Source organism: Gymnodraco acuticeps, unplaced genomic scaffold, assembly GCF_902827175.1.
Source record: "Gymnodraco acuticeps unplaced genomic scaffold, fGymAcu1.1, whole genome shotgun sequence".
In the NCBI taxonomy this organism is placed as follows: Eukaryota; Metazoa; Chordata; class Actinopteri; order Perciformes; family Bathydraconidae; genus Gymnodraco; species Gymnodraco acuticeps.
Genome location: NW_022991216.1, coordinates 213,311 through 237,105, shown reverse-complemented (window position 1 = coordinate 237,105; position 23,795 = coordinate 213,311). Strand labels below are relative to the sequence as shown.

The following is a 23,795-nucleotide window of genomic DNA, read 5'->3' as shown; positions in this document are numbered from 1 at the left end:
AAACCCTGTGGATCCGTCCACTTAAAAGGTGTGTGTGTAACCACAACAAAGGCCTGGTTTTCATTGATAACACCGGTTGTGAGACTTAGAGGTGAGTGGTGTTGTGAAGTGTTGCGCTACCAGTCAGTCGGCTAGATGGCATAAAGGCCATTAGGACGACTGACAGATGTCAAGTGTGTGTGTGTGTGTGTTTTGGGCCATTGGTGTTTGACGTCTGTGTCGATACAATATACTGATATACAAAACAGAGAAGGAATGTTTCCAGTGTGTCCAATACATCTGTCCTGACCTTCTAGGTTTCCGTGCTACATCAGAAGAGTTCTACCTGTACTATTTTAAAAACAAGCATCCTTAATGAAGCCTGGATGCTGTGCTGGGATTAAAAGGTTACAGGCACTGTTACGTTGTCAAGGTATCCACCTGTTCAGTCCTGACTACAGTGTGTCAAGAAACATTCCTAGAAGCGTTAAATCATTCTACCTAAAATAGATAACCGCATGTACACGATATAAATCATTTTAACCATCCTTGTTGCATAATTGAGGATTTATCTGTGATCCATGAGCTCATAACTGACATTTCTGAAGGGGAGTAAGAACATTTACTGGAAGGGATTCATCTTGACAAGTCAGTATTGAAATATATTTTGACGCACCTTTGCCTGAAGGAAGTTTTTCCTCACAAGGGTGTGTTGTCAAAGTATTCTAGTTTAATTGCATAATGAGATTGTAATGTGTATTTTACTTTCAGTCTGCAGAATCGACGAAACAAAGATATTTGAATTCAACTGGAAAAAGCCAGACTGTCTAGGCAATCAGGAAGTGTTTAGCATGGCCTATTCCTTACCTCATTCATGCACAGCCACATACTACATTCTCAATCACAAATCACCATTATTTTAAACCATGCTTATGTACAGTAACTCAACCTTAACTTGACTGTAACATTTGGAGAGCTGAAATCTTTTTCCAAAGTTAGGGTTTCTTGGACATCATATGAAGTTGTGCTGGATGCTTTGATGATTCCTAACATGCCTCTTTCTCTCTGCAGTTACTCCGGCTGAGAGGATCAGGTTTATCCTGGGAGAGGAAGACGATGGCCCCCCTCCTCCTCAGCTCTTCACAGAGCTGGACGAGCTCCTGTCTGTGGACGGGCAGGAGATGGAGTGGAAGGAAACGGCCAGGTGAGCTGCTGAGCCCAATGTCCTTTAAAGCCAGGCATTCATCTATCACAACCCCCCCCCCCCATTCTACTCTTTTACATAAAAAGCCGTGGGCAGTGTGCTCCAAAATGTCCTGCTTCCCAATCCCGGCGCAGTCAGCAGAACACAATCACTTGTGAATAATCGTGTTTTGTGTGTGTAGGGAAATAGGCTGAACCCCAGTGAACTCCCACTCTGCTCTTATCTGATTGAGATCTGTAGTACCTGCCTCTGTGAGACCGGGGAAAAAAGCAGAAACACCCACATGGCTACAACAAGACTCAATGTTCCACTTGGCTCTGGAGCATATGAGAAAAAAAGCTTATACAAATGTTTAATAGTTCCCTATTTTATTGTCCACAGTAGCTTTTACATGGTCCACGTGACATGTTTGCCTTCTTGTTTTACCCATTGTGATAGAGGAAGTTTTAATCAAAATGATATAGTTTTAGTATTGTACTTAAAAATAGTAATCTGGGTCTGAGAGATAGACAGTTTTGCTGCAGATAAGCTAGAAAGTAGGTCAAAGACAAAGTCATACAACATTTTGGGGAAGGGGAAGCAGGGCTTGCATGACGGAGAAGATAAATGAACTCTTTGAGGTCGACAGTTTCTCCAGGCTTCTTTCCTAGTTAGAAGGCTGGTCACAGGATTGGGTTTGAGCCAGAAGGGATACTCTATCCCCGGAGGAAACCCCATCCTCAGGCCTCAGGAGAATGGCTCTTTTGTAGCGGTGACATGTGAGGCATCATTATTACAAATCATTCTTCTCCTGAACCCTACCTTCGAGGCTAATCTCATCCATGGTAGGAAAGAAGTGTCGTTTCTCACATTTAACCGTGTGTTGAAGACTGTCGCCATCCCAGAATGCCATTATTTTGTATTTCTAAGCTGTCCTGCATCACCTATTTTGGCCTTTTGAACTGTGACCAAATCAAAACACTATGGGGTTGTTTTGTAAATAAAAGAGAACCTTTCTTGTCTAATTTTTTGTTTGTAGCCCATAAATCCATGTTACGTACTTTTTATTTGTAATGGGCAGTGACCTTTTTACTTTCAGGAACATGTTTGTGTATCGTTTTCTTCCTCTCTCACTCTTGCCTTTTCAGGAACACAGAGTTATCTGACAAGGTCAAACACAGCAGTACGAGCCCAGTCCTGAAAACACATCTCACCACTCCCTACTTCTGTCTTTTTGTCCTCCCTTGTACAGATGGATCAAGTTTGAGGAGAAGGTGGAGACGGGTGGTGAGCGGTGGAGTAAGCCTCATGTGGCCACGCTGTCCCTACACAGCCTGATGGAGCTCAAAACGTGCATCGAGAAGGGCACCATCATGCTGGACCTGGAGGCCTCCACGCTGCCGCAGATTGTCGGTGAGTGAGGTTTATCAGAGTACCAGCACACTGTTGAAGGTTTTAAAACAGCTAAAGGTGACTCACGATGTTCTATCCCTCTAACAGAGATGATCATCGACAGCCAGATTGAGTCCGATCAGCTGAAGTCGGACCAGAAGGAGAAGGTCATGTACACGCTGCTACGAAAGCATCGCCACCAGACCAAGAAGTCCAACCTGCGCTCCCTCGCTGACATTGGCAAGAGTGTTTCCAGTGCAAGTAGACTGTTCAGCAACCAGGAGAACGGTAATGCAAAATCCCCCTTTTCTTTTTACCCTCTTAACCCAACATCTTACATGTATTCTCTTCTGGTGTCTTATTTCTGATCCTCAAACTTCCTATTGAAGGATTTTCTTTTCCTAATCTTTTTTTTCTGGTCTTCTCTCTTCTGTTCCTTCCCTACCTTGTCATTTTCCTTCTCTTTTGGGTCTGTCTCTGTCCTCCTTCATCTGGGGTGTTATAGCCCGCAACCGCCTTGAGACCCCCGTGCCTTGTTCTAGCCTACTTGACCCAGCTGAACCATGTGAGGTCGTGAGGAGCTCCAGCATGGGATACCTCTGTAAGACAGAGCACAGTCATAGCACTCCCACTGAGAGCAGCATGGTTTGAACACACTCATGTAAAAACGGACACAGTTAAACTCTGCTTCAGTTTGATTTTGATTTTTTTTTAAAAAGAAGCAGGATGTAAAATGGTCACTAACAGCATCCTTAAATGGATCCTAGTTTACATTCTCACTCATTTGCCAGAAGTTGACTTGGCTTGTTTCTGCTGACACGCAGAAGCAGCCAACTAAAGACTGCAATGTGTCCCAGCTCTCTGAAGTGGCTGAGTGAATGACAAACTGGCATTAGGCCCACAGCTTAAGCCTTGCCACATTTAGCCATGTCCAGCAGTTTATGGCTCTCTTAATCTGCTTTCCTGGTGCCTTTCTTCTCTGGGGCTCGTCTTCTTTCTTTGCCAAACATGTCTCTTTTGAAGCTCTGCTGTTTTGATCATCTTCTTTTGATCCTAACAGTGTCTCACCTCTCTGCAGGTAGCCCAACCACTGCCCACAGAAACCTCACCTCCAACAGCCTGAGTGACTTCTCCGACAAACCAGAGAAGGATCAGGTAATCTGCTTCTGTCTCTTTGAATTGTGGCATAAAGACATGCAACTATTATGCATCCTCTGATACTTAAGCTGTCTGTTCACAAAGGAGCGCTATGCAGGGTCATGTGTGGCTGTGTGTGTGCTGATGGGCTTCACACACTGATAGATAAGACCCCTGGCTCTCTATCGTGCTCTCCCACAACAAAAGCTCATTGTCTCCAGTCTTTGTCCTGAGTTTCTATGTGCAGTTTCTCTCGCTGTCATGAGTCATGACAAATAACAGTTTTTTTTCCGAAACAGAAACCTCGCACACAGAGGCGCGGGAAGGTATTTTGAGTGGGGGTGCTGAGGTGCTGTCCGATGTGCTAATTACGCACGGGGGGGGGGTGATGCCACACACACACACACACACACACACACACACACACACACACACACACACACAGTGCATAACAATGGACTCCAGTGCACGCTATTACGGGCACTATAGAGCAGGCACAAAAGCGCGAGGACAAACACACTATTAAGATGTAAAATATTATTGTACCAACAATGTGGAATTTACATTAATTGAAGTAGGCTATCAAGGCATTGCTAATTCCTGGCTACATATTACACAGATTCTGCGTAATAATGCCCCTGCATCTTCTATTTCAATCTTTTTAGCAGATTTAGCGTTTTTAGTGAGAAGGAATTCCGGACATACGTTTTTGCGCCATGTCAGTTACTTGTCACTTGTGTTGCGCGTCACGTTAAAAGTAGCCGACTAAAAACTAACAACACTTTTTTCCCACATCTTTTTTATGTTTCTTCCCTGAAGCTAAGTCATTTATTATATAGTTTAAAATGATCATTTGAATAATAATATATAATGTAAAATATATCTCAGGCACAATGAAATGAAATGAAAAATATATATATAGCACCCCCCTTCCCGCGCCCCTGCCCACACACATAGATACAAGCTCAAAGAAGCAGTTTACTCTTAACAGCTGGTATATGCTCCTTCATCTGTTAATTAAAATGTATTTGTCCAAATGTAACGTCACACCAAAGTCTTGGTTAATCTTCTCCCTTTTCTTTTATAGACAACTTATGTGTGTATTCTGTGTTCAAAAAGTGGCATGCAGTCAAGCTGCTGTTTTAGGACGTCATTTTAGGAGAGGGCGGGCACAGACAAACTGTACCACATCAGTCTTTTTCTTGTTACAACCACATTTTAATCACCAACTGTACTTACAATGTCTTTCTTATCTTTAATTGTTCTCCATGTGACAGAGAAAGGAATGTTGTGTCTATCTTGCATTGAAGCCTGACATTTTAATTTGCTCACTTCATTCTCTGCTATTTCTTTCCTAATAGCTGAAGAATAAGTTCATGAAGAAGTTGCCCCCTGATGCAGAGGCATCAAACGTGCTGGTTGGAGAGGTGGACTTCCTGGAAGCCCCCTTCGTGGCATTTGTTCGCCTGCAGCAGGCCGTCATGCTGGGGTCTCTGACCGAGGTCCCTGTGCCCACCAGGTATAAAAGCTTCATCCTTTACTGAAAAATACTCCCATCACCTTATTTCAATGAAACTCAGATTCTCATTTTTTGAAATTGTGGCCTAACATCTTACTTTCTTGTTGCATAGATTTCTCTTTATCCTGCTGGGCCCCAAAGGTAAAGCGAAGTCCTATCATGAAATTGGAAGAGCCATCGCCACCCTGATGTCAGATGAGGTACTTTTACTTTAATTGGATAATAACTTTTACAGTTCTTAGTATTCACTCTTGTGCAGGGAGTTTAGTGTGTTTTTGATGTGAGATAGCTGTACTTGTATTAAGGGATGATCTTAATCTCAGGTGCAATGTGTTTTCTAAAATTCACGTTTTGTTCTTCCAGTTTTATTTCGAATTATTAGGGCTTTGATTCATGTATTGGTTATGTTTTGAACTCTAAAGCAACAGGACTTCAGTACACGAAAATGAATCCTCACTGCTCTAACAAACACCTTTTTATCCCCTTTAAATCCTGATTGGTTGTGAATTTAAGATAATCTGTTCTGGAAAGATGTGGCCTTTTCTCCAGACATGAAACACCCCATTAAGGTTATATAAGTTGTTGGCATACAAGGAAAAAAAGGTTTCTCAAATCTCGGTCTACAATCTAACTATATACTATAAATTAAACAAATAAAACATCAATAACTAAGACAGAGTTACTCGCCCTGCTTGCTGCTGTGTGAGGTTTTACTTAGGCACAGCGGTGCTTTGAGCTAAATGCTAATGTAGGCATGCTAGCATACGTGACATCTTGATTTTTTGCAGGTTTCTGTTAACCATGTTAATCACCTTTGTTCCATGCATTGACATGTACTTAGTAGTCTTTAACAAATGAATGTCCCTAGTTTTGAAGGTATTTGGTCATTTCATGACAGTTCATCCCAGTTAACAGGAAACTTGACCCAAAACTAAAAATCTCATGTTGGCACTGGATGAAAAAGAGGATTACACCTTCTACACTACTTGTCTTCTTGCCAAATCTCTCTACTCTGGATATCAATCATTACAGCAGGTTACCTGGCCAGACATGTGTTTGGCTGTGAACATTTTATAGCTTAATTGTTAATCTGTGTGTTGATGTTTTAGGACACATATTTGTTTTTGTATTGGCATAATAAATCCAATTCAATAAGGCAAACAAATTCAGGCTTATCAGCTCTGCCTGCTTCTTATGTTTGGTGTTTACCTTTACCTAACCCCTTAATGTAAGGTGACCAGATTTTCAAAATTAAAACCGGGGACATTTAGAGTTTTGCGGTCAAAATCTCATTAACATATCCAATTTTCTTCACTGTTAAAGAATAAAGGGGGACAATTCTGGTTCAATGTTATTCGAACATTTGAACTGTTGGATACAAACAGAAGGACGATAGCTCATATATGAGACTTCAGAGGTCTTTTATTTTTAAACTGTATATCAGATTGTCCAGATTCTCTCTGAGTGATTAGATGGGGTGTCCTGCTATCACCCTGGAGTGAAATAAGTCTTTGATACTGGATAGGTTTGGTTTTATTCTTATCTAAAAATAGAGGGATGATAGCTCATATATGAGACTACAAAGGTCTTTTATTTTGAAACTCTACATCAGAATGTCCTGATTCTCTCTGAGTGACTAGATGGGGTGTCCTGCTATCACCCTGGAGTGAAATAAGTCTTTGATCATTTGACAGTTTTTTTATTTATTCTTGTATAAAAACAGAAGGACGATAGCCCATATATGAGATTTCAAAACTATTTTATTTTGAAACTCTACATCAGATTGTCCTGATTTTCTCTGATTGACTAGATGGGGTCTCCTGCTATCACCCTGAAGTGAAATAAGTGTTTGACTTCGAATGACTCTTTGATTATGGACAGTTTCCATTAAATAATAATCAAAATATAGATGGACAATAGAACTAATTTGAGATTTTAAACAGCATACATTTGAAATTGTGCTTCAGAAAGTAATGTTATTTTAGGAGTGTTGTGAGATGGTGTCAACATCAATTGAAATTAGTCAACCAGTGGAAATGTCAGATATGTCTTCATAACTGTATCCTTATATTTTACATTCACTCAGTTATGATGTGGGAGTTATACGTAGTTTTTAAAAAATAAATTATTGATCACATTATATAGTACATATTTCTTAATTTAAGATCCAGTATATATGAATATGTTTGGTGTGTTTTTTAGGTATATTTGTTATTGACCGAGTAAACGCTTGTATTTTGAAGGCAGTTTTTACAGGCCTCTACCGTAATGCATAGGATATTCGCGCACCGCAATACAACGTGCGGGCTGGCTTGACTGTGTTTTCCGAAGTGGGGGCTGGCTTGACCACAGTCTGTTTACCCAGTGTTTCCTGACATGAAACGTTTTTATTTCACCTTGCTATGTGTTTTTAACGTATATTAAAAAACGGGGACAGGCCAATACAAACGGGGACTGTCCCCGGAAAACGGGAACGTCTGGTCACCCTACCTTAATGTTATCAGGAATGCTAACAGACGACACATAACCCTTTCTAACCCTGAGAGCACCTTGCGCAAACATTCCCACAGGCAATCAGCTTTTCCCAGTATATCTCGTATGTCAACGAGCCAGGATAGGACATGTTGTCCAGGATTTCCTCAAGTTGAACTTTACCCTCTCAGCTCTCCTCTGAACGCAGTGACATAGGTTCATCAGATGTTTGTGTTTTTGAGTAATCAGTCCTGTATTAGTAATCTACCTACTTGTCTTTGTGACCCTAGGGTGCACACAGATAATGACCAACCCTTTGTATACATTGTGATGTATATGTACAGAGTATGTCAATGTATAGATGTTAAGTTGGCTGCTATGATTTGCATTTTAGAGACTTGCTGGGTTCCATTGTAGTAAATAAACGTTAGTAGACACTAGGTTGAACCATACAGTTAATTTAAATTGAATTATGGCATACTTAATTTCCCATGTGCAGTCCCACACATACCGTATTTTATACAGACTCAAACAATTATAATAATATTGATTTCAATAAGAATTTGGGTAATAATTCAAACTGAATTATTTCCTCCAACATTGTGAATTAAAAAGCATATCAAAAATAATTACTTTTTAAAAAAAATGTTTTATTGTTCAGCCCGAGTAGGTGGTTCTTCAGGGAGCTATTGTAGTGATTTGCTGATTATTAATCGATAAGTTATTTTTGTTTGCTGGCAGGTGTTCCATGATATTGCCTACAAAGCGAAGGACAGGCAGGACCTGCTGGCAGGTATCGAGGAGTTCCTGGACGAGGTGATCGTGCTGCCCCCCGGAGAGTGGGACCCCAACATCAGGATAGAGCCCCCCAAGTCTCTGCCCTCCGCAGACAAGAGGTCAGCTTTAATCCACACTATTTTTACAAATGATATTTGTGCATAAATATATTACTACCCAATGTGTAACATGGCACCACAACAAAAGCAGTGGTTACAAATCATTATTTAAAGGTAAATGCAAAGCTACAGTTCAGCCTAAAGTCCGAAATGGATTCGGTAATGTATGTTTCAGCAATATGTATCAAAAGCTTGCTTACATGGATTGCATTGGCCATCAGAAACTACTCATACCAAGACAAATAAGGCTGTTTTTATTGATGAAGTTTTAGATAGTCATTCTTAAGAACAAAAATGTAATTTATTCTTTCAGAAGTCATATCTCTGTTTTTATACCTCTACTGTGAGTTGTAATAAGTACTATATCACACATTTCAAAACAAAACCCTACATATTACATAATCAATTTTGTCATGCCTTTTTTCTGATTAAGCGATTGTTTTCTTGTTTGGATCTATTTAAATAGATATACATAACATACATTTCCAAGAATAGTTATTAGTGTTTATTGTTAACCATCTTAGTATTGTGAAAAAATTTATTTGACCCCACACATTTTTTTCTTTGTGGAATTTGACCGTTTCCTATGTTTTCAAAGGAAGAACATGTATTCTGGACAAGAGGCGCCTCAGATGAATGGTGACACTCCCCATGATGCAGGACATGGAGGGGGAGGAGGACACGCGGTTGGAGAGGAGCTTCAACGCACAAAAAAGTAATTTGCATTTCCTTTTTTCCCCATTTACACTAAAATAATAAAGAAAGAAATATCCCAGTTTTGCATTGCCAAGGTCTTAATAATAATACATACCTTTTAAGGATGTGGGAGCATTATAGTCCTGATCATAATTGTGATGGCATGGGAGATCCCGTCAGTGAAGACATGCGTCATAAAGTAAAAGTCATAACTGGGAAATATGTTTTTCTTACTCTGTCAGTTTCCAGTAATGAAATATTCCACACATGACTAGTGAACAATTTAAGTGCTTCACTATTGCACAACAGTTGGTTTTCATTCATTTGGAATATATTTATTTCTTTGGAAACCATTGGCAGTAAAGCATAGTAGGCCAGGATGTGACATGAAACAATATGTATCCTACTAACTTGAATGGCTTCGTCTTTAAGGTTTTGTGGAGGTCTCGTCCTGGATATCAAGCGAAAGCTGCCATTTTTCGCCAGTGACTTCTATGATGCACTCCATATCCAGTCTCTGTCGGCCATATTGTTCATCTATCTAGGCACAGTCACCAATGCGATCACATTTGGAGGCTTGCTTGGTGATGCAACAGAAAACATGCAGGTAAACCCACACATCCCTCAAATACCTAACCCTATTAAGTGCAGCCCTTTGAACTATCCTAAATGAACATTAAACATAGCCCTGAGTTAGTGAAGCAGCCTGTAGCATGCTGTTTCCTAATTCTAATGCTAAAGTAGGCTTTGGTTTACAGAGGTGCAACTCTGAGCCTCTATTTTGGTCAAACGGTGTTAGGGTAACTAGATTAAAGAGCTGATGCGTCATGGTACTTTGGCTCGAATTCATGGCTACTGCATGACCTAAACATTGTGTAGCATTTCTTGCATTTACATGGCACATTTTGCCTTTCCGAATGTTAACAATGGAGAATAGCTCACATTAGCAGGGCACTGTATGGATCCTGTGTACACTTAAGGGGATGACATCATCTGTTTTTAGATGGCATAGCTCTTGTTAAGTCACAGACTACCAAACAAAATAAAGAGTTAACCAGCTGCTAAGCCATGCTCATTTGGAGCTCAGAGGCTCCATCTGTTGTACCTGCTGCTGACAGAACTGCATATGTAAAAGTTGTGGTATAATATCATTCCCTGGTGTGCCCATCCCTGTGTTCTGGCAGTGCAGAGTACTGTCCCTGGCTGCTCTCCTCACACAGAGTTGCCTCATAGCACACCTGCACCGGCCTGGAGGATCTGCTCAGGCTGTAAATAACCAGATCCAGATTACACTGTAGCCTCGTCATGGCTGCATTTCCAATGACCCTCCAGCACCTCCTAAAGCCTCAATCGCTTTCCCTTTCCACTCCAAGCACAGCGGAGGGAATCCCTGAACTCACCTGACCTTTCTTAGAGTTGTAAATAATCATCTATGGGCTGTTTTCACATAGCTTTCGGCTTGTTAAATGCTCAGTCTGAACATCTGTCATGGCTGGAAGTGAAACAGGCCTGTCCTGGTGGGCCTGCCCTGCAGCTGCGTCATGTGTACAGGCAAAACAAAAGCTTCCAGCTGAGTTGGCAGAATTACAGTAATCATGTCACGAGGCTCAAAGAAAACAAAATTGAAATGTTTTTATTTTACTCTAAAATCTGTTTAATAAATACTTTCCAATGTAGTAAATATGGAGTCCATTCTGCTGTGTGTAAAGGCTGTATGTGTTTTTTCCATGCGTGCAGGGAGTGTTGGAGAGTTTCCTGGGCACAGCGCTGACAGGAATAGTGTTCTGTCTGCTGGCCGGGCAGCCGCTCACCATTCTCAGCTCCACAGGCCCCGTGCTGGTCTTTGAGAGACTTCTCTTCAGTTTCAGCAAGTGAGTCATTTAAAGGTCACCTATTATGCAAAATCCACATGTCTTTTATACATCAACATGTGTCCCCTCTGTGTAAAGAGATTCTGAAAGTTTCAGGAAAAAAGATTCGCTCACTTTTTGTCCTGATCCATTTCTATAAAAACCTATCTGAAAATGAGCTGATCAGATTTTGGCCACTTTATGATGTCATAACGATTTTTTGGCTTGTGTAACCATTAGCCAATCAGCAACCAAGGTAACCCCCCCCCCCCACACACCTTATCACCCGAATCTCCTCCTAGAGCACCATTGTGTTCTTTGTAACCAAATATCTCTCAGAGGGGCGTGGGGAGGGGCTCCTTATTTTCATCTAAAGTAACAGACAGAGAATCAGCACTTTGGAAACAGAGGGGATTATGGGATGCTGCAATGATCGGTTTGGTGTTTCAGCCAATCAGAGACAGGCTCTGTATATATCGGAGACCTGTAATATATTGATGAAAAACAGTATAATAGGGCACCTTTTTATTTCAGGAACTTTGGAATCAATGCACATTAGCGAGGGTGAAATCAGATACAGCTGCAGTAGCCTGATAGATATTTATAGATCTTTGTCTATCCCCAAATGACATGCTGTTTGTATGTTTACATTGATGCTATCTTAGTGTACCCCTATAAATTACATTTAAACATGTGGAATACAAATAATTAATATTTACGGTAGGGTGGCAACTTAGTTTAAAGATTGATATTAACAGTGCCTCCCTAGAAGTGTTTTGTAAATCTGCCGGTGGTTACAGTTGCCAGCTGATTGTTAATGCATCATGTTTTTTTGCAGTCAACTTCCTGTCCCCATTTACCCTTCAACCACACACACACCCTTGTGTAGTACCAGATGTAGTAGAGGGTTTTATACAAGTGGTTTCAACAACAAAAATGTGCCTCCTGCATTCAGCTCTATAGAACTCTATATTTAAGGGGGTGTGATCTAGGACATATACAACAATTAATGTTTTTTTATGCATACTTTCCAAATAGAGAAAAGTAGAGAGAAAAGATAGAGGAAAATGTTTCACAGCTTCAGAATCACAAGGTTTTATTTTAAAGAGCTCCAGAGAATAACTGATATGTTCCAACTTTTAATTTGTCACACAATCCAGGTTAGACGGAGGTGATGGAAAGTACACTGAGATCTTGAAGTTATTATGAATGAATAGTACTCTTGTGCACAATAAATTCTCAATCCTCATTTAATCAACCCTCCTTTCTCTCAGAGACAACGAGTTGGACTACCTAGAGTTCCGGCTGTGGATCGGGCTGTGGTCGGGGGTATTCTGTCTGGTGCTGGTCGCCACGGACGCCAGTTTCCTGGTGCAGTACTTCACACGATTCACAGAGGAAGGCTTCTCCTCGCTCATCAGCTTCATCTTCATCTACGACGCTTTCAAAAAGATGTTGAAGCTGGCCCACCACAACCAGATTAACTCCGGCTACGATCCCAACCTCGTCACCATCTACGACTGCAGCTGCATGCCTGGTACTTTATCTTTTTTCTTCATTTGTCTATGTATATATTTTATTATCTTAGATACAAAATATATATCAATGACATCCATGGCACGTCTGTCAATCCTGGTAGAGAAATCCCTCCTCTGTTGCTCTCCGAGGTTTCCTCCATTTTCCCCCCTTTTAAAGAGGCCATATTATGTTAACTTTGAAGTTCATATTGATATGTACTAGTGTCTCTCCTGGGACATGTCTCCATGCTTTAATGTTCAAAAAGCTCTTTATTCTTCTCATACTGCCTGTGCTGCAGCACCTCTTTTCACCCTCTGTCTGTAACCAGAGCCCAGTCTGCTCTGATTGGTTAGCCGGCTCTGTTGTGATTGGTCAACCGCTTAGAGATATACCACCCTGTGTGTGTGTGTGTGTGTGTGTGTGTGTGTGTGTGTGTGTGTGTGTGTGTGTGTGTGTGTGTGTGTGTGTGTGTGTGTGTGTGTGTGTGTGTGTGTGTGTGTGTGTGTGTGTGTGTGTGTGTGTGTGTGTGTGTGTGTGTGTGTGTGTGTGTGTGTGTGTGTGTGTGTGTGTGTGTGTGTGTGTGTGTGTGTGTGTGTGTGTGTGTGTGTGTGTGTGTGTGTGTGTGTGTGTGTGTGTGTGTGTGTGTGTGTGTGTGTGTGTGTGTGTGTGTGTGTGTGTGTGGTGTGTGTGTGTGTGTGTGTGTGTGTGTGTGTGTGTGTGTGTGTGTGTGTGTGTGTGTGTGTGTGTGTGTGTGTGTGTGTGTGTGTGTGTGTGTGTGTGTGTGTGTGTGTGTGTACCCCTATAGAACATGCTACAGGAAAGGGGAAACCCCAAAAAGTACAATAGGGTATTTTTTATAATTTGGTTTCTTTGGGTATTTTTCCTTTTTTGCTGCAAGGGTCTAAGGACAGGGTCTTGTAGGCTTTACAAACAACATAAGAAAAAGCTGCAGGGGTTTCACTGTATCCCTTAACACAGGTCTGATACCACCACTCTAATGTTGAACCATGAGAAAGATGTTTGGCGCCGTCAGAATCTCAGTGATACCAGACAGTGAAAGATGAACAGTGGTATTTGGTTCAGTCCCATTTGGCAGTGATGTCACCATTGTATGTTAAACAAAGCGTTCTTCTTATTTTAGCTGTGTTTACTGTGAGATAACAAATGATACTAGTATGAGTAGGCCTGTGGATACCACTGTTTACTTTCTCAAAAGCCCTATCGGTTTCTGTGGTCGAGTGACTTGGCAGGATTGTTTGGGGGAGAGTTTTGACACTGATCAAAAAGTGTGATACTGTGAGTAATACAAGTATTCTCATTTTATTACTCATTGTTTCTCTTTACCAGGCAACTCATCAGATGTCCATGATCTCTCTCCATGGTCAAACAGTACTGATATGGTATGTAGTATCCTTGTTTTTGTGACATTTTGTAGCATGGATTCAGAATAAATAAATGTTTGAAGAGGTGTTTTTCTCCAAATATTGTTGCTTTAAGGATCTTCTTGTCTTTCCAGCAAATGAATGCCACATGGGCGTCCCTGAACATGGAGCAGTGTCTGAAGTTCGGAGGGCAGCTGGTCGGAAGCGCCTGTGGCTACGTGCCTGACATCACCCTGATGTCTTTCATCCTGTTCTTTGGGACCTACGCCTGCTCCATGGCTCTGAAGAAGTTCAAGTTCAGCCTCTTCTTCCCCACCACAGTGAGTGAAAGCACCCAGCAATGCATGTGCAGCTGTTTGTCTCTCAATTCTGATCCTAATGCTGGAAGCAGCTCGTATCTAGTGAAACTGGTGAACACCACAAACATCTATAATGTCACATGTAATGTAACAGGCTGTTAAGTTGCACTTTCAATTTAATCTAAAAGCTCCAATGTCGGTGTGAGGTCAGATCTCACATTTTGAACAGTGTTGGATGTAAATAACGCATGAGACTCAAGCTCAGATCGATACATTATTGCTGGCTTATATTCATTTTGTTATATCTTTTTTGTACATCTGGTAAATCACTCAAATAAATGACATAACATTGTGTTGAGGCTTAGATTTCCAGGTCATAAACCAAATGATTGATGATGATAAAAAAGACAAGGAATCTTTATTGTAAGTTATTACATTTCAGCATCATGGGAACATGGATTTCTATACCAAGTTTAATTGCAAACTGTCCAATATTTGTTGCAACATGTCAGTCTTGGCCAAACTAAGCTAAAATTGCCATCCCTGCTAGCAAGGCTAAAAATGACATAGCATTTTGTGAATGTTACGAAACTGATATGGTAATGTCCCATTTGCATTTTCTTCCAGAAAATAATTGAATTGGTTCTTCATCAGCCTCCGGTCTGGTTTAAAACCTTCTAGTCACAAATTGCAGAACAACTTTGTTTACTTTAAATAAATAATGGATATAATGACTCTAGCTGCACTTCTAGTAGCAAAAGCAAGTTTAGTAGCAAGCTAGGCAAGGTTATGTGTAAAACATGTTTTCTGACAAGATGAAGTTGTTCTTGGTCAAACACACAAGGAAAATGTCACTGAAGCTGTTCGTTCATACTGCCACAAGCTAAAAGAAAACTGCTGTAAAATGTGTATCTCTTCTAGGTGAGGAAGCTAATCAGTGACTTCGCCATCATCCTGACTATTCTTCTGTTCTGCGGCGTGGACGCTCTTGTGGGTGTGAGCACTCCAAAGCTCATAGTGCCGAGTCAATTCAAGGTACGTACCAAGCATGAATGAAGTGATTGCAATACAAAAACTAGCAATCATTATGTTTTATGCATTGACTTGTTTTTTATCTGACTGACAAGTGCAAGCCGGATGCCGTTTCCTGGGATTACACTGATAATGATCCATGTTTCTGCCAGAGAGACTAGGAAAATCCTAGCATAATGCTTCCTTTGTAGTTTGCCCAGTAAGTGATACAGGAAGCTAAGGCACAGTCAGTCTGAGAGATTACTCAGCTCAAATGTTCCTCAGCTGGCTTTAGGACCACCCCGCCTTGACATAGAGGAAGGGAGTGATGGGGTAGAGCAGTGGTTCCCAAACTTTTTGTGCCCAAGGCACACCAAAGGACAAGTAAAAATCTCAAGGCACACCTATTGTGCAAAATAGCCCTTATAACACGTGTTATCACTCATATCATGTAAAATATCTGTAAATGTGCATAATTATTTACTAATGCCAAATAAAATGTGACAAAGACAACTATATTACTCATGAAATATTTATTAACGAAATATTTCAGAAATTAATTTGAAACTTTATCAAATTAGGTTTCATCAAAGCAGCAACACACTAATTTAAACCAGACAGGTCACAAAATTAACATTTCAGCATTGAAACATGTGCTATTGTAAATATTTTTGCCGACTTACAAATTAGTGAGATACATGGGCCTGTCGGGGCGCGCAGAATGTTTTAATCCTTGGTGGCACTCGCAAGTCCTGTTCAACAGAGAGCCGTGAGTCCCGTGACCTCCTGTTGTTCTTCATGTAAATCAGAGTAGAGAACGCCAACTCCAGAGATGGGGTCGTTACTAAAATGTTTTAATATATTACATATTACTTTAAAAAAAAGTAATATATTACACTACTTCGTTCCTATCTACATAACGTAACTCGTTACTTTACTCGCCGAGCACGTACGAACTTGCGCATGCTTGAGTGGCAATAACTTTCCTTACCAGCAGGCGGCGGTAGTGTGTATTTGTCATTCAAAACAGGCAACAACCGGAAGACAGAGAAGAAGAACAGACGACGTGATATAAACAAACAACAAATAGCGTGTGCGGTAGCTTCACGCATGTGTTCTTTGCAGGTGTGTGTTGAGGTTTGACCACGTGGTGTTTCCAGCAGTGGATAACAGCTTCTGGCCTGGACACAGTTTGCACCTCACCGTCACATTCCTGTCTATTCTTCGGACGAACTCAAAATAATGGGCATACCTCCACCCCTCGAAAGTTATCGCTGACTCAGCCATGTTTATGCAGCACTGCACGTGGAGATGTGGACGCACACGTCGCGCAGATTACGTACATATAAACCTACAAAGTACTGATATTATAGTAAATAAAAAAATTATTATTTTTGTGTAGTTGTATATTGCAATAATAATTTATGGTTGTCACAAAATCCCACGGCACACTCGGACTTGCCTCACGGCACACCAGTGTGCCGCGGCACACCGTTTGGGAACCACTGGGGTAGAGGAGCGTAGTTGCATCGAATAACAACTTGATTATAGGTGATGTGTGAACACACACCATCTTATCGCCGCCAGCACAGAACCAGCTTTGTCTGACCAGTGTCTTAATTCTCAGACTTCTGTCCTGTAATAATGCACCACGCTCTGTTCAGTGTTAAAGGGTGTAATAGGATATCACTTCAAATTCGTTTTTCCTGTTCTTTTTTAGATGTTATCTGTTTTTAAGAGATCTGGACTGCACAGAAATAAGAGGATACTCTAGTCAGGTGTCTCAGTGGTTTAGGGTCCAGGTTAACGATCCTGTCTCTTCTTCTTTTTGTCCAGCCCACGAGTCCACTGAGGGGCTGGTTTATTCCTCCGTTTGGAGGGAACCCTTGGTGGGTTTACCTGGCAGCTACCATCCCCGCCCTGCTGGTCACTATTCTGATATTTATGGACCAGCAGATCACTGCTGTGATTGTCAACAGGAAGGAGCACAAACTCAAGGTTGGTGCACCACCTCAAAGATGTATTCATTTCTAGGATAAAACTAATGGATCCATTTAAGGACAAGAGTGTTATATATGAAGTTATGAACAGTCAGTGGTTCACCCCCTGCCCCTTAAGACAAATACATAACCACCAGAAAAAGTCTAATATATTCTTTGAAATTATTTTCTAATCTAACTGTTCAAATGTATTTTATGCAAAGAGTATCTTCCTGTCTAAATACTGTTTCAAAGCATTTTAAATGATGACTTTCCTATGTTAAATATCTTCTTAAAATTCTTATTTTTTAATATAACCTGAAACACTGTTGTATTTATTGTAGATTTTCAACACTTTGTGGTCATTAAAAGTCCAGCCTGCTGTTAATATAATTAGTTTGATAATTAGATTTAGAAATCCTTTATTTGTTTAACTGACATTATGTTGCCTCCTGTGTCCTCTCAGAAAGGGGCAGGCTATCACTTGGATCTGTTCTTGGTGGCGGTCCTGATCATCATCTGCTCCTTCATGGGCCTGCCGTGGTACGTGGCTGCGACCGTCATCTCCATCGCTCACATCGACTCTCTGAAGATGGAGACCCAGACGTCAGCCCCCGGGGAGCAGCCCAAATTCCTGGGAGTCAGGTGAGGCCACGCAGCTGCTGGACAGTGTTGATATTATTTAAGTAATAATAATGGGCACTAATGCTGTGTGCCAATCCCATACCAAAAATGAATATTCCAACCAGTCATTCTGTATAAAGCGTGGTTCCCTCCTGCTATACTCCCATGATTAACGTTTGTTGTGAATGCATTTTTCTTTTCAACAATAAAGGGTCATAAAAGCCAGAAATAAGTCGTTCTCAGGAAGGAGAGAAACATAAGGCACAACAATTAGATAAAAGGGTCCAAAATCTACTCGGAGCCACAGATGTTCATGTATATACTTCCACATTATTTGTACTTTTAGATAGAGAAATACTATATTACCATGAATGTTTTCTTAGTCTTAAAGAAAATAATAAATCGTGGTATTTATTTTAGCGCTTTTCCAAGTGCTCAAGGCAATTTACATTACATATTGTATATATTAGACATGTAATACAGTGGACAATACCCACAGGAGCAGTTCAGGGTGAAGTGTCTTGTGTATCTTGGCATCCCATATTTGTGATGCAGTCAATGACCACAATTACCATATATAGCATTCTTAAGTTGTCATTTGAAAGCACACATTTTTTAATCTCCATTCTATGCATACACAGCTGTTTAAAATGAAGCTATGAGACTAAAATCAATGATTAGTTTCTGCTTTTCGTGCTTGTGACAGTTTCTCAATAACAAAGTGTTTTTCCTCTTCTCCAATCCAGGGAGCAAAGAGTCACCGGTATCATTGTTTTCCTCCTGACGGGACTCTCTGTCTTCATGGCCCCTATCCTCAAGGTAAGAGCTCTAATTTCTTAAATCTTCCATGGAAATATGGATTACTGTCCGCCTCTTTTAGGACAAACTCCTGTCAAATAATTTAAAATCTTGTATTCATCCGATTAGGAACTCCCATAGTTGAAGTAATTTGAAGTGAAATAAGCATGTTCATTTAAACTTAATCTCCGAGTGCCTTCTCGAGTTTCCTTTCCCACATTACGCTGCCAAACGGAAAACGCAGTGTTAGTGAGGGGAGGTTGTTGGAGCTGGTGCGCCCCCGTGTGGACATTTAGGATATTGTCCTTTCCCAGACTGGTTTGTCATCTGTATCAACTTAAATAAGTTGAAATATTTTAGTATAAATGACATTACTATTATATTTCCTACACTATTTCTCTTTCTATTTTTCATGCTTTATTTGCTGGCGATTAAACTATTCACTCACATTTAAACTGCAAAGATCTGCAATAAGTTTACATGTCCCAGTGTTTTTCTTCCCATACTGCTTTTCTTTGGTTAATACTGAATACATAGTTGCCAATAATTACCCAATGCCACCCTAGTGACACTGAAGAATACTAAAAGAGTATTCTTCAAAAAACTTGTTGTGAACTTTTTCAAACTTAGCAACGCTGCTAAAATGATGGTCTAAGGACAGAGGGTGTAGTATTCATATTCTGTACAAACTGTAAAGTCCCCAGAGACAAATGTAAAATGTGTGGTATTGGGATGTATAAATAAACCTTGATTGATCAAATGAAACATAATCATTACCTGTATGAAGCTAACTTGAACATCTTAGTCATCTCTGGATTAAAAACAAATCTTTTAATATGGAAACTGACTAATATCTGTTTGTTGTGCCCCTTCAGTTCATTCCCATGCCAGTGCTCTACGGTGTGTTCCTCTACATGGGGGTGGCCTCGCTCAACGGTGTCCAGGTAAGTGAGTCTGAACAGTGCCTGGTAACCAGTGTTAGCAGGATACTTCAAAATAGTCATTATTACATTACTTAACTGATTACTCAACAACAACACAAATCCATATTACTTTACTTTTGATTCATTACTTTATATAGCCCAGCTTTGTCAGAGGAGCATTTTTAACAAATCTAAAATGTCCAGAGTTTCAGACCACATCTTCTAAACCTAACACATGTAGAATGGAATAAGGACATGGTAGTTTACAGGTAGCCAGCCTGTGGTTAGGAAGTATTTACTTTGGCAAATTCAGTGACCGCAGATTTTCCTGTTCACATGCCCCTCAAAACCAACCTGAATATAGGTTTACCGATCAAATCCAAGCAAAGCTATTGGTGTCTAGCTAATGTAACCGTCTTCCAACATGTTGTCATGTTGGAAGAGGGTTGTTTTTCCTCTTTTGCACTGTACCCACTGTACCCACTGCTCCTCATGCATTCCCTTTTCGTACTATAATAGCTGAATCTCAAATTGTAGTCCCTCGACTGGAAAAGGTTACTACATTTCTGTAAAGTACTGCTGCTAACAACGAATCAAAGTGAATATCACCCTTAGAAAAGCAGTAGAAGCATTCCACCTGCAGTAACAATTACAAGTCAACTAAATGGGTTACGACCTCAAGTGAAATTGAAGATTCTGCAGCATCTTGATATGTTTAAATATTGCCTCTCATGACTGACTGATGTTTGCGTTCCTCAGTTCATGGACCGGCTGCAGCTGCTCCTGATGCCGGCCAAGCACCAGCCGGACCTCATCTACCTGCGCCACGTCCCCCAGAGACGCATCCACCTCTTCACCTTCATCCAGGGCCTGTGTCTGGCCCTCCTCTGGGTCCTCAAGTCCACCGTGGCTGCCATCGTCTTCCCCGTCATGGTGAGAAATGGCTGCCAACACAGATGTAGCTGAACAGGGATTACATAGAGTGCTATAGGAGCATGAACGCTCATTATAAACGATGTCTGTGTCTGCAGATCTTGGCGCTGGTTGCCGTTCGTAAGGCGATGGACTACGTGTTCTCCCAGCACGACCTCAGCTACCTGGACGACGTCATCCCAGAGAAAGACAAGAAGAAGAAGGAGGATGAGAAGAAAAAGAAAATCAAGAAGAAGGGAAGCATAGACAGCGAAATCGAATTTGTAAGATAACCTGATCTTTATATTCCCTGTGTTGTTGTCATGTGTTAGTGTTCAGCCTCCTGTAGATCCTAAAGTGTTAATGTTCTCCCTCCCTCCTCCAGCAGTCTGACTACCCTTACAATGACAATGTACCCAGTATAAAAATCTCCATGGATATGATGGAGGAGCAGGAGCCCATGTTGGGCGATAAATCTATGGATAGTGAGTACTCCAGAGGCGGCGCTAACTCTGCTTTTAAACGCTTCATGACCACATTTCTTTTCTCTTTTACTAGCCGTCTTGCATGCAGTTTTTCACACCAGATGCATTCGTTTATCTGACTCTTCTTTAAAACCGCTCTAGTTTTTATTATTGTAGTTTTGCAGCATTTGCTTTCTCTTTATTTTATTCTCTGTTAATTCATATGAAGTTTAAAGGAAAATGTCCTTAAATATATGTTTCCCCCTCAGGAGATCAACCCCAGACTGTCCCTAACACGCATTCGCCGTGCTGATCCATACTTTGACTCTTCCACAGTGGCTGAGTGAGTGAGTAAAAGCTGGATTTAGCAGGAAATGCTCCAGTAAGGAATTCTGTGTATTGTTATGTTCCTCTGCTATATATTTATATTTCTCTACATCTTTTCTTCTTTCAGTCTGAGCAAAGATTCATACGAAAAAGGGTTGCCTCAGATTGGAATGCACGGCGTCTCTAAGGGAAGCACTTTCTTTTGGAGGAAGGGCTCTGAATCAAATCTGTGACTCAACTATCCAGAGATGCAGAACAACACGGCAAACATCCTCTTTTGTAATATTGAACCTCTTGTTTTTTTTCAATATTCCCTTTGCAAATCAAAATGGCTGGAAGTATTTGTCTTCAAATTGACACAGGATGCATTAGTGCATTCCTGCTCTGCATGCATTCTTGCAGGAAACAGGGCTACTCGAGGTCATCTGTATGCATTTTTAAGTGGCTTTTAAAGAGTTTGTGAAGTCAGGATTTTTTTCTAGGACACATTCATATCATATGAATGTGTATTATAATTTATAATTGGTGTCCAACTAAGATATATTATTTTTATCCAAAGATGTCCAAAATTCACTACTTTTTTCTTTTTCTTCAAAGATTTCTTCCAAATACTACCAAACATAACCAGCTTTTCTGAAAGTACTTTTTTTTACGTTTTGAATCATAACTACTGGAACCTTAAGAGTGGAGGTACTGAAGTTTGAGGCAAGAAAAGAGGATGGACATAAGAAATCTCCCTCTACTCACAGTGAACAAAAGGGATACACGAGGTCATCTGCGCACAGTCATGAGCGTGAACATACATTTTGTATTTATGGGCGTATAAATTATTTATCAAGCATCCATCTAAGACTGTACATTCACAAAAAACTCCCAGCAGTTCATGCAAGATTATTTTTGTTCCATTTTTGGTAAACGGTAACACCAGACGGACTTTGACTTCTGTTTTTGTCTAACTTTTGCCTTTTTTCCTCCTATATTTATTATATTTAAACAGTTTGAACCTATGGCTTTACTATTTAACTCCCTCATTTGTGCAAATTCCATGATATTCCCCCTTGTGGTCTATCCTCTGTCTTTTTCCCAGTTTTAGGGAGATTTAGATGTGAATATACCTGTATTTAGCTCTACCTCTTATGATTTTGTAGGTGCCAGGTATTATATATTAAATTCATCTGTTTTGCAATTATTTGTCATCAAACCCTTTCTTTTTAACCGGCACTGATTAGGATCTCTGAGTCTTCAGTTGACTTCCTTTTTGGTCTATGACACTTAAGATCGATTTTTTGTTTGTCAATATGACAACATTATGTACAATTTTTGCAGTGTTTTTAAGGGTAATTCCACCAAAATCTAATTTTCATCCCTGAAATATTTTAGAATTGTTCCAGTACTGAAGAAAAGGGGAAAATGATGACTAACCATTTACACGCACGACTGTGAACTCGCCCCGCAAATATTTTAGTTGAATATCCTTTTAAGATGTGATCATATTTAAAAGCTGTTCAATGTGATACATTTTCAATCATTGAGTACATTTGTGTTTTGTTTTTTTAAATGATGTAATGTGTTTTATTTTTTAATGCAAATCAACAAACAATCACTGTGAGGTAATGCAACATTGTGACTTTCAGTCCTGGAAGAAAAATGTGCTTTATATGAGGTAAAAAGTGTTTGTGCAACAGCTTTATTTTAAAATGGAGATTTTACTGAGACTATTTTAATGTATCATTTACAGTTTGTCTGTGTTATTCAAATAACTTGATTATGCTTTTATTGCTGATTGAACTACACACTAAACTGATTTAGGATATTAATGCATATCTGAATATAATGCATATATTCCTTGAAGAAAATCCCAATCAGCACTGCTTCTGATCTGATTTGATTTAATGCTTTCACAATAATACACTGTCAAGATGTGAAGCACAAGACTGTTACAGTAGCTATGAACCAAAAACATGGTCTTCCACTTTGTTCTGTGATCTGTATATCTGGACTGTTTGACTTTCTGGTTGTGATTCCACAATGAATGACATATTTTTGAATTCTGAAACAGATTTTATACAAACATCGTATTTGCTCGAAATCCATAGGTTACTCTGAAGGAAGCAGACTTCTGTTTTTTTTTTAATGGAGTTGTGTTTCGAATGAGCGCAATAAAACAGTCCAAATGATTCTTAAATACACTGTTGTGTTTTTCTTTTAATTATTCCAAGAGTTCGGACCAGGCCCGGCTCCAGGATGAAATTACTGAGGGGGCAGTTAAAAAATCAGAGGGGGCGATTTTTTTTTCACAACGACGAAAAATACTGGCAATGTAATAAATTGACACACCAAGCTTTTTTTCCTTCTCACTGCTCTACAATCTCTTTGCTTCTTTATTTTTATTCCGGATTGACCCCTCTCGTTCTGTTCTTTTCCTCTGATCTTT

At 40.2% G+C, this 23,795-nt stretch overlaps 1 protein-coding gene across 4 annotated transcripts in view; it reads left to right on the top strand.

Moving 5' to 3' along the window:
- LOC117561423 (electrogenic sodium bicarbonate cotransporter 1-like) overlaps nucleotides 1-23,548 on the top strand; it is a 35,860-nt gene extending 12,312 nt beyond the window's left edge. The window contains exons 4-26 of one of the 4 annotated variants that reach the window (XM_034238827.1): nucleotides 1,051-1,183; nucleotides 2,415-2,575; nucleotides 2,663-2,842; nucleotides 3,633-3,709; nucleotides 5,053-5,210; nucleotides 5,323-5,410; nucleotides 8,424-8,578; nucleotides 9,177-9,293; nucleotides 9,707-9,881; nucleotides 11,012-11,145; nucleotides 12,399-12,661; nucleotides 13,990-14,042; nucleotides 14,159-14,344; nucleotides 15,245-15,358; nucleotides 17,171-17,332; nucleotides 17,780-17,958; nucleotides 18,684-18,756; nucleotides 19,611-19,679; nucleotides 20,418-20,591; nucleotides 20,690-20,854; nucleotides 20,959-21,055; nucleotides 21,304-21,377; nucleotides 21,489-23,548. In XM_034238827.1, coding sequence (XP_034094718.1) covers nucleotides 1,051-1,183; nucleotides 2,415-2,575; nucleotides 2,663-2,842; nucleotides 3,633-3,709; nucleotides 5,053-5,210; nucleotides 5,323-5,410; nucleotides 8,424-8,578; nucleotides 9,177-9,293; nucleotides 9,707-9,881; nucleotides 11,012-11,145; nucleotides 12,399-12,661; nucleotides 13,990-14,042; nucleotides 14,159-14,344; nucleotides 15,245-15,358; nucleotides 17,171-17,332; nucleotides 17,780-17,958; nucleotides 18,684-18,756; nucleotides 19,611-19,679; nucleotides 20,418-20,591; nucleotides 20,690-20,854; nucleotides 20,959-21,055; nucleotides 21,304-21,347 — 2,957 coding nt within the window. In that variant the 3' untranslated portion in view covers nucleotides 21,348-21,377; nucleotides 21,489-23,548. Of the gene's footprint in view, nucleotides 1-1,050; nucleotides 1,184-2,414; nucleotides 2,576-2,662; nucleotides 2,843-3,632; nucleotides 3,710-5,052; nucleotides 5,211-5,322; nucleotides 5,411-8,423; nucleotides 8,579-9,176; nucleotides 9,294-9,706; nucleotides 9,882-11,011; nucleotides 11,146-12,398; nucleotides 12,662-13,989; nucleotides 14,043-14,158; nucleotides 14,345-15,244; nucleotides 15,359-17,170; nucleotides 17,333-17,779; nucleotides 17,959-18,683; nucleotides 18,757-19,610; nucleotides 19,680-20,417; nucleotides 20,592-20,689; nucleotides 20,855-20,955; nucleotides 21,056-21,303; nucleotides 21,382-21,488 lie in introns of all 4 variants that reach the window. The other 3 variants (XM_034238828.1, XM_034238825.1, XM_034238826.1) reach the window with 3 other exon arrangements.
- The last annotated feature ends 247 nt before the right edge of the window (nucleotides 23,549-23,795 follow it).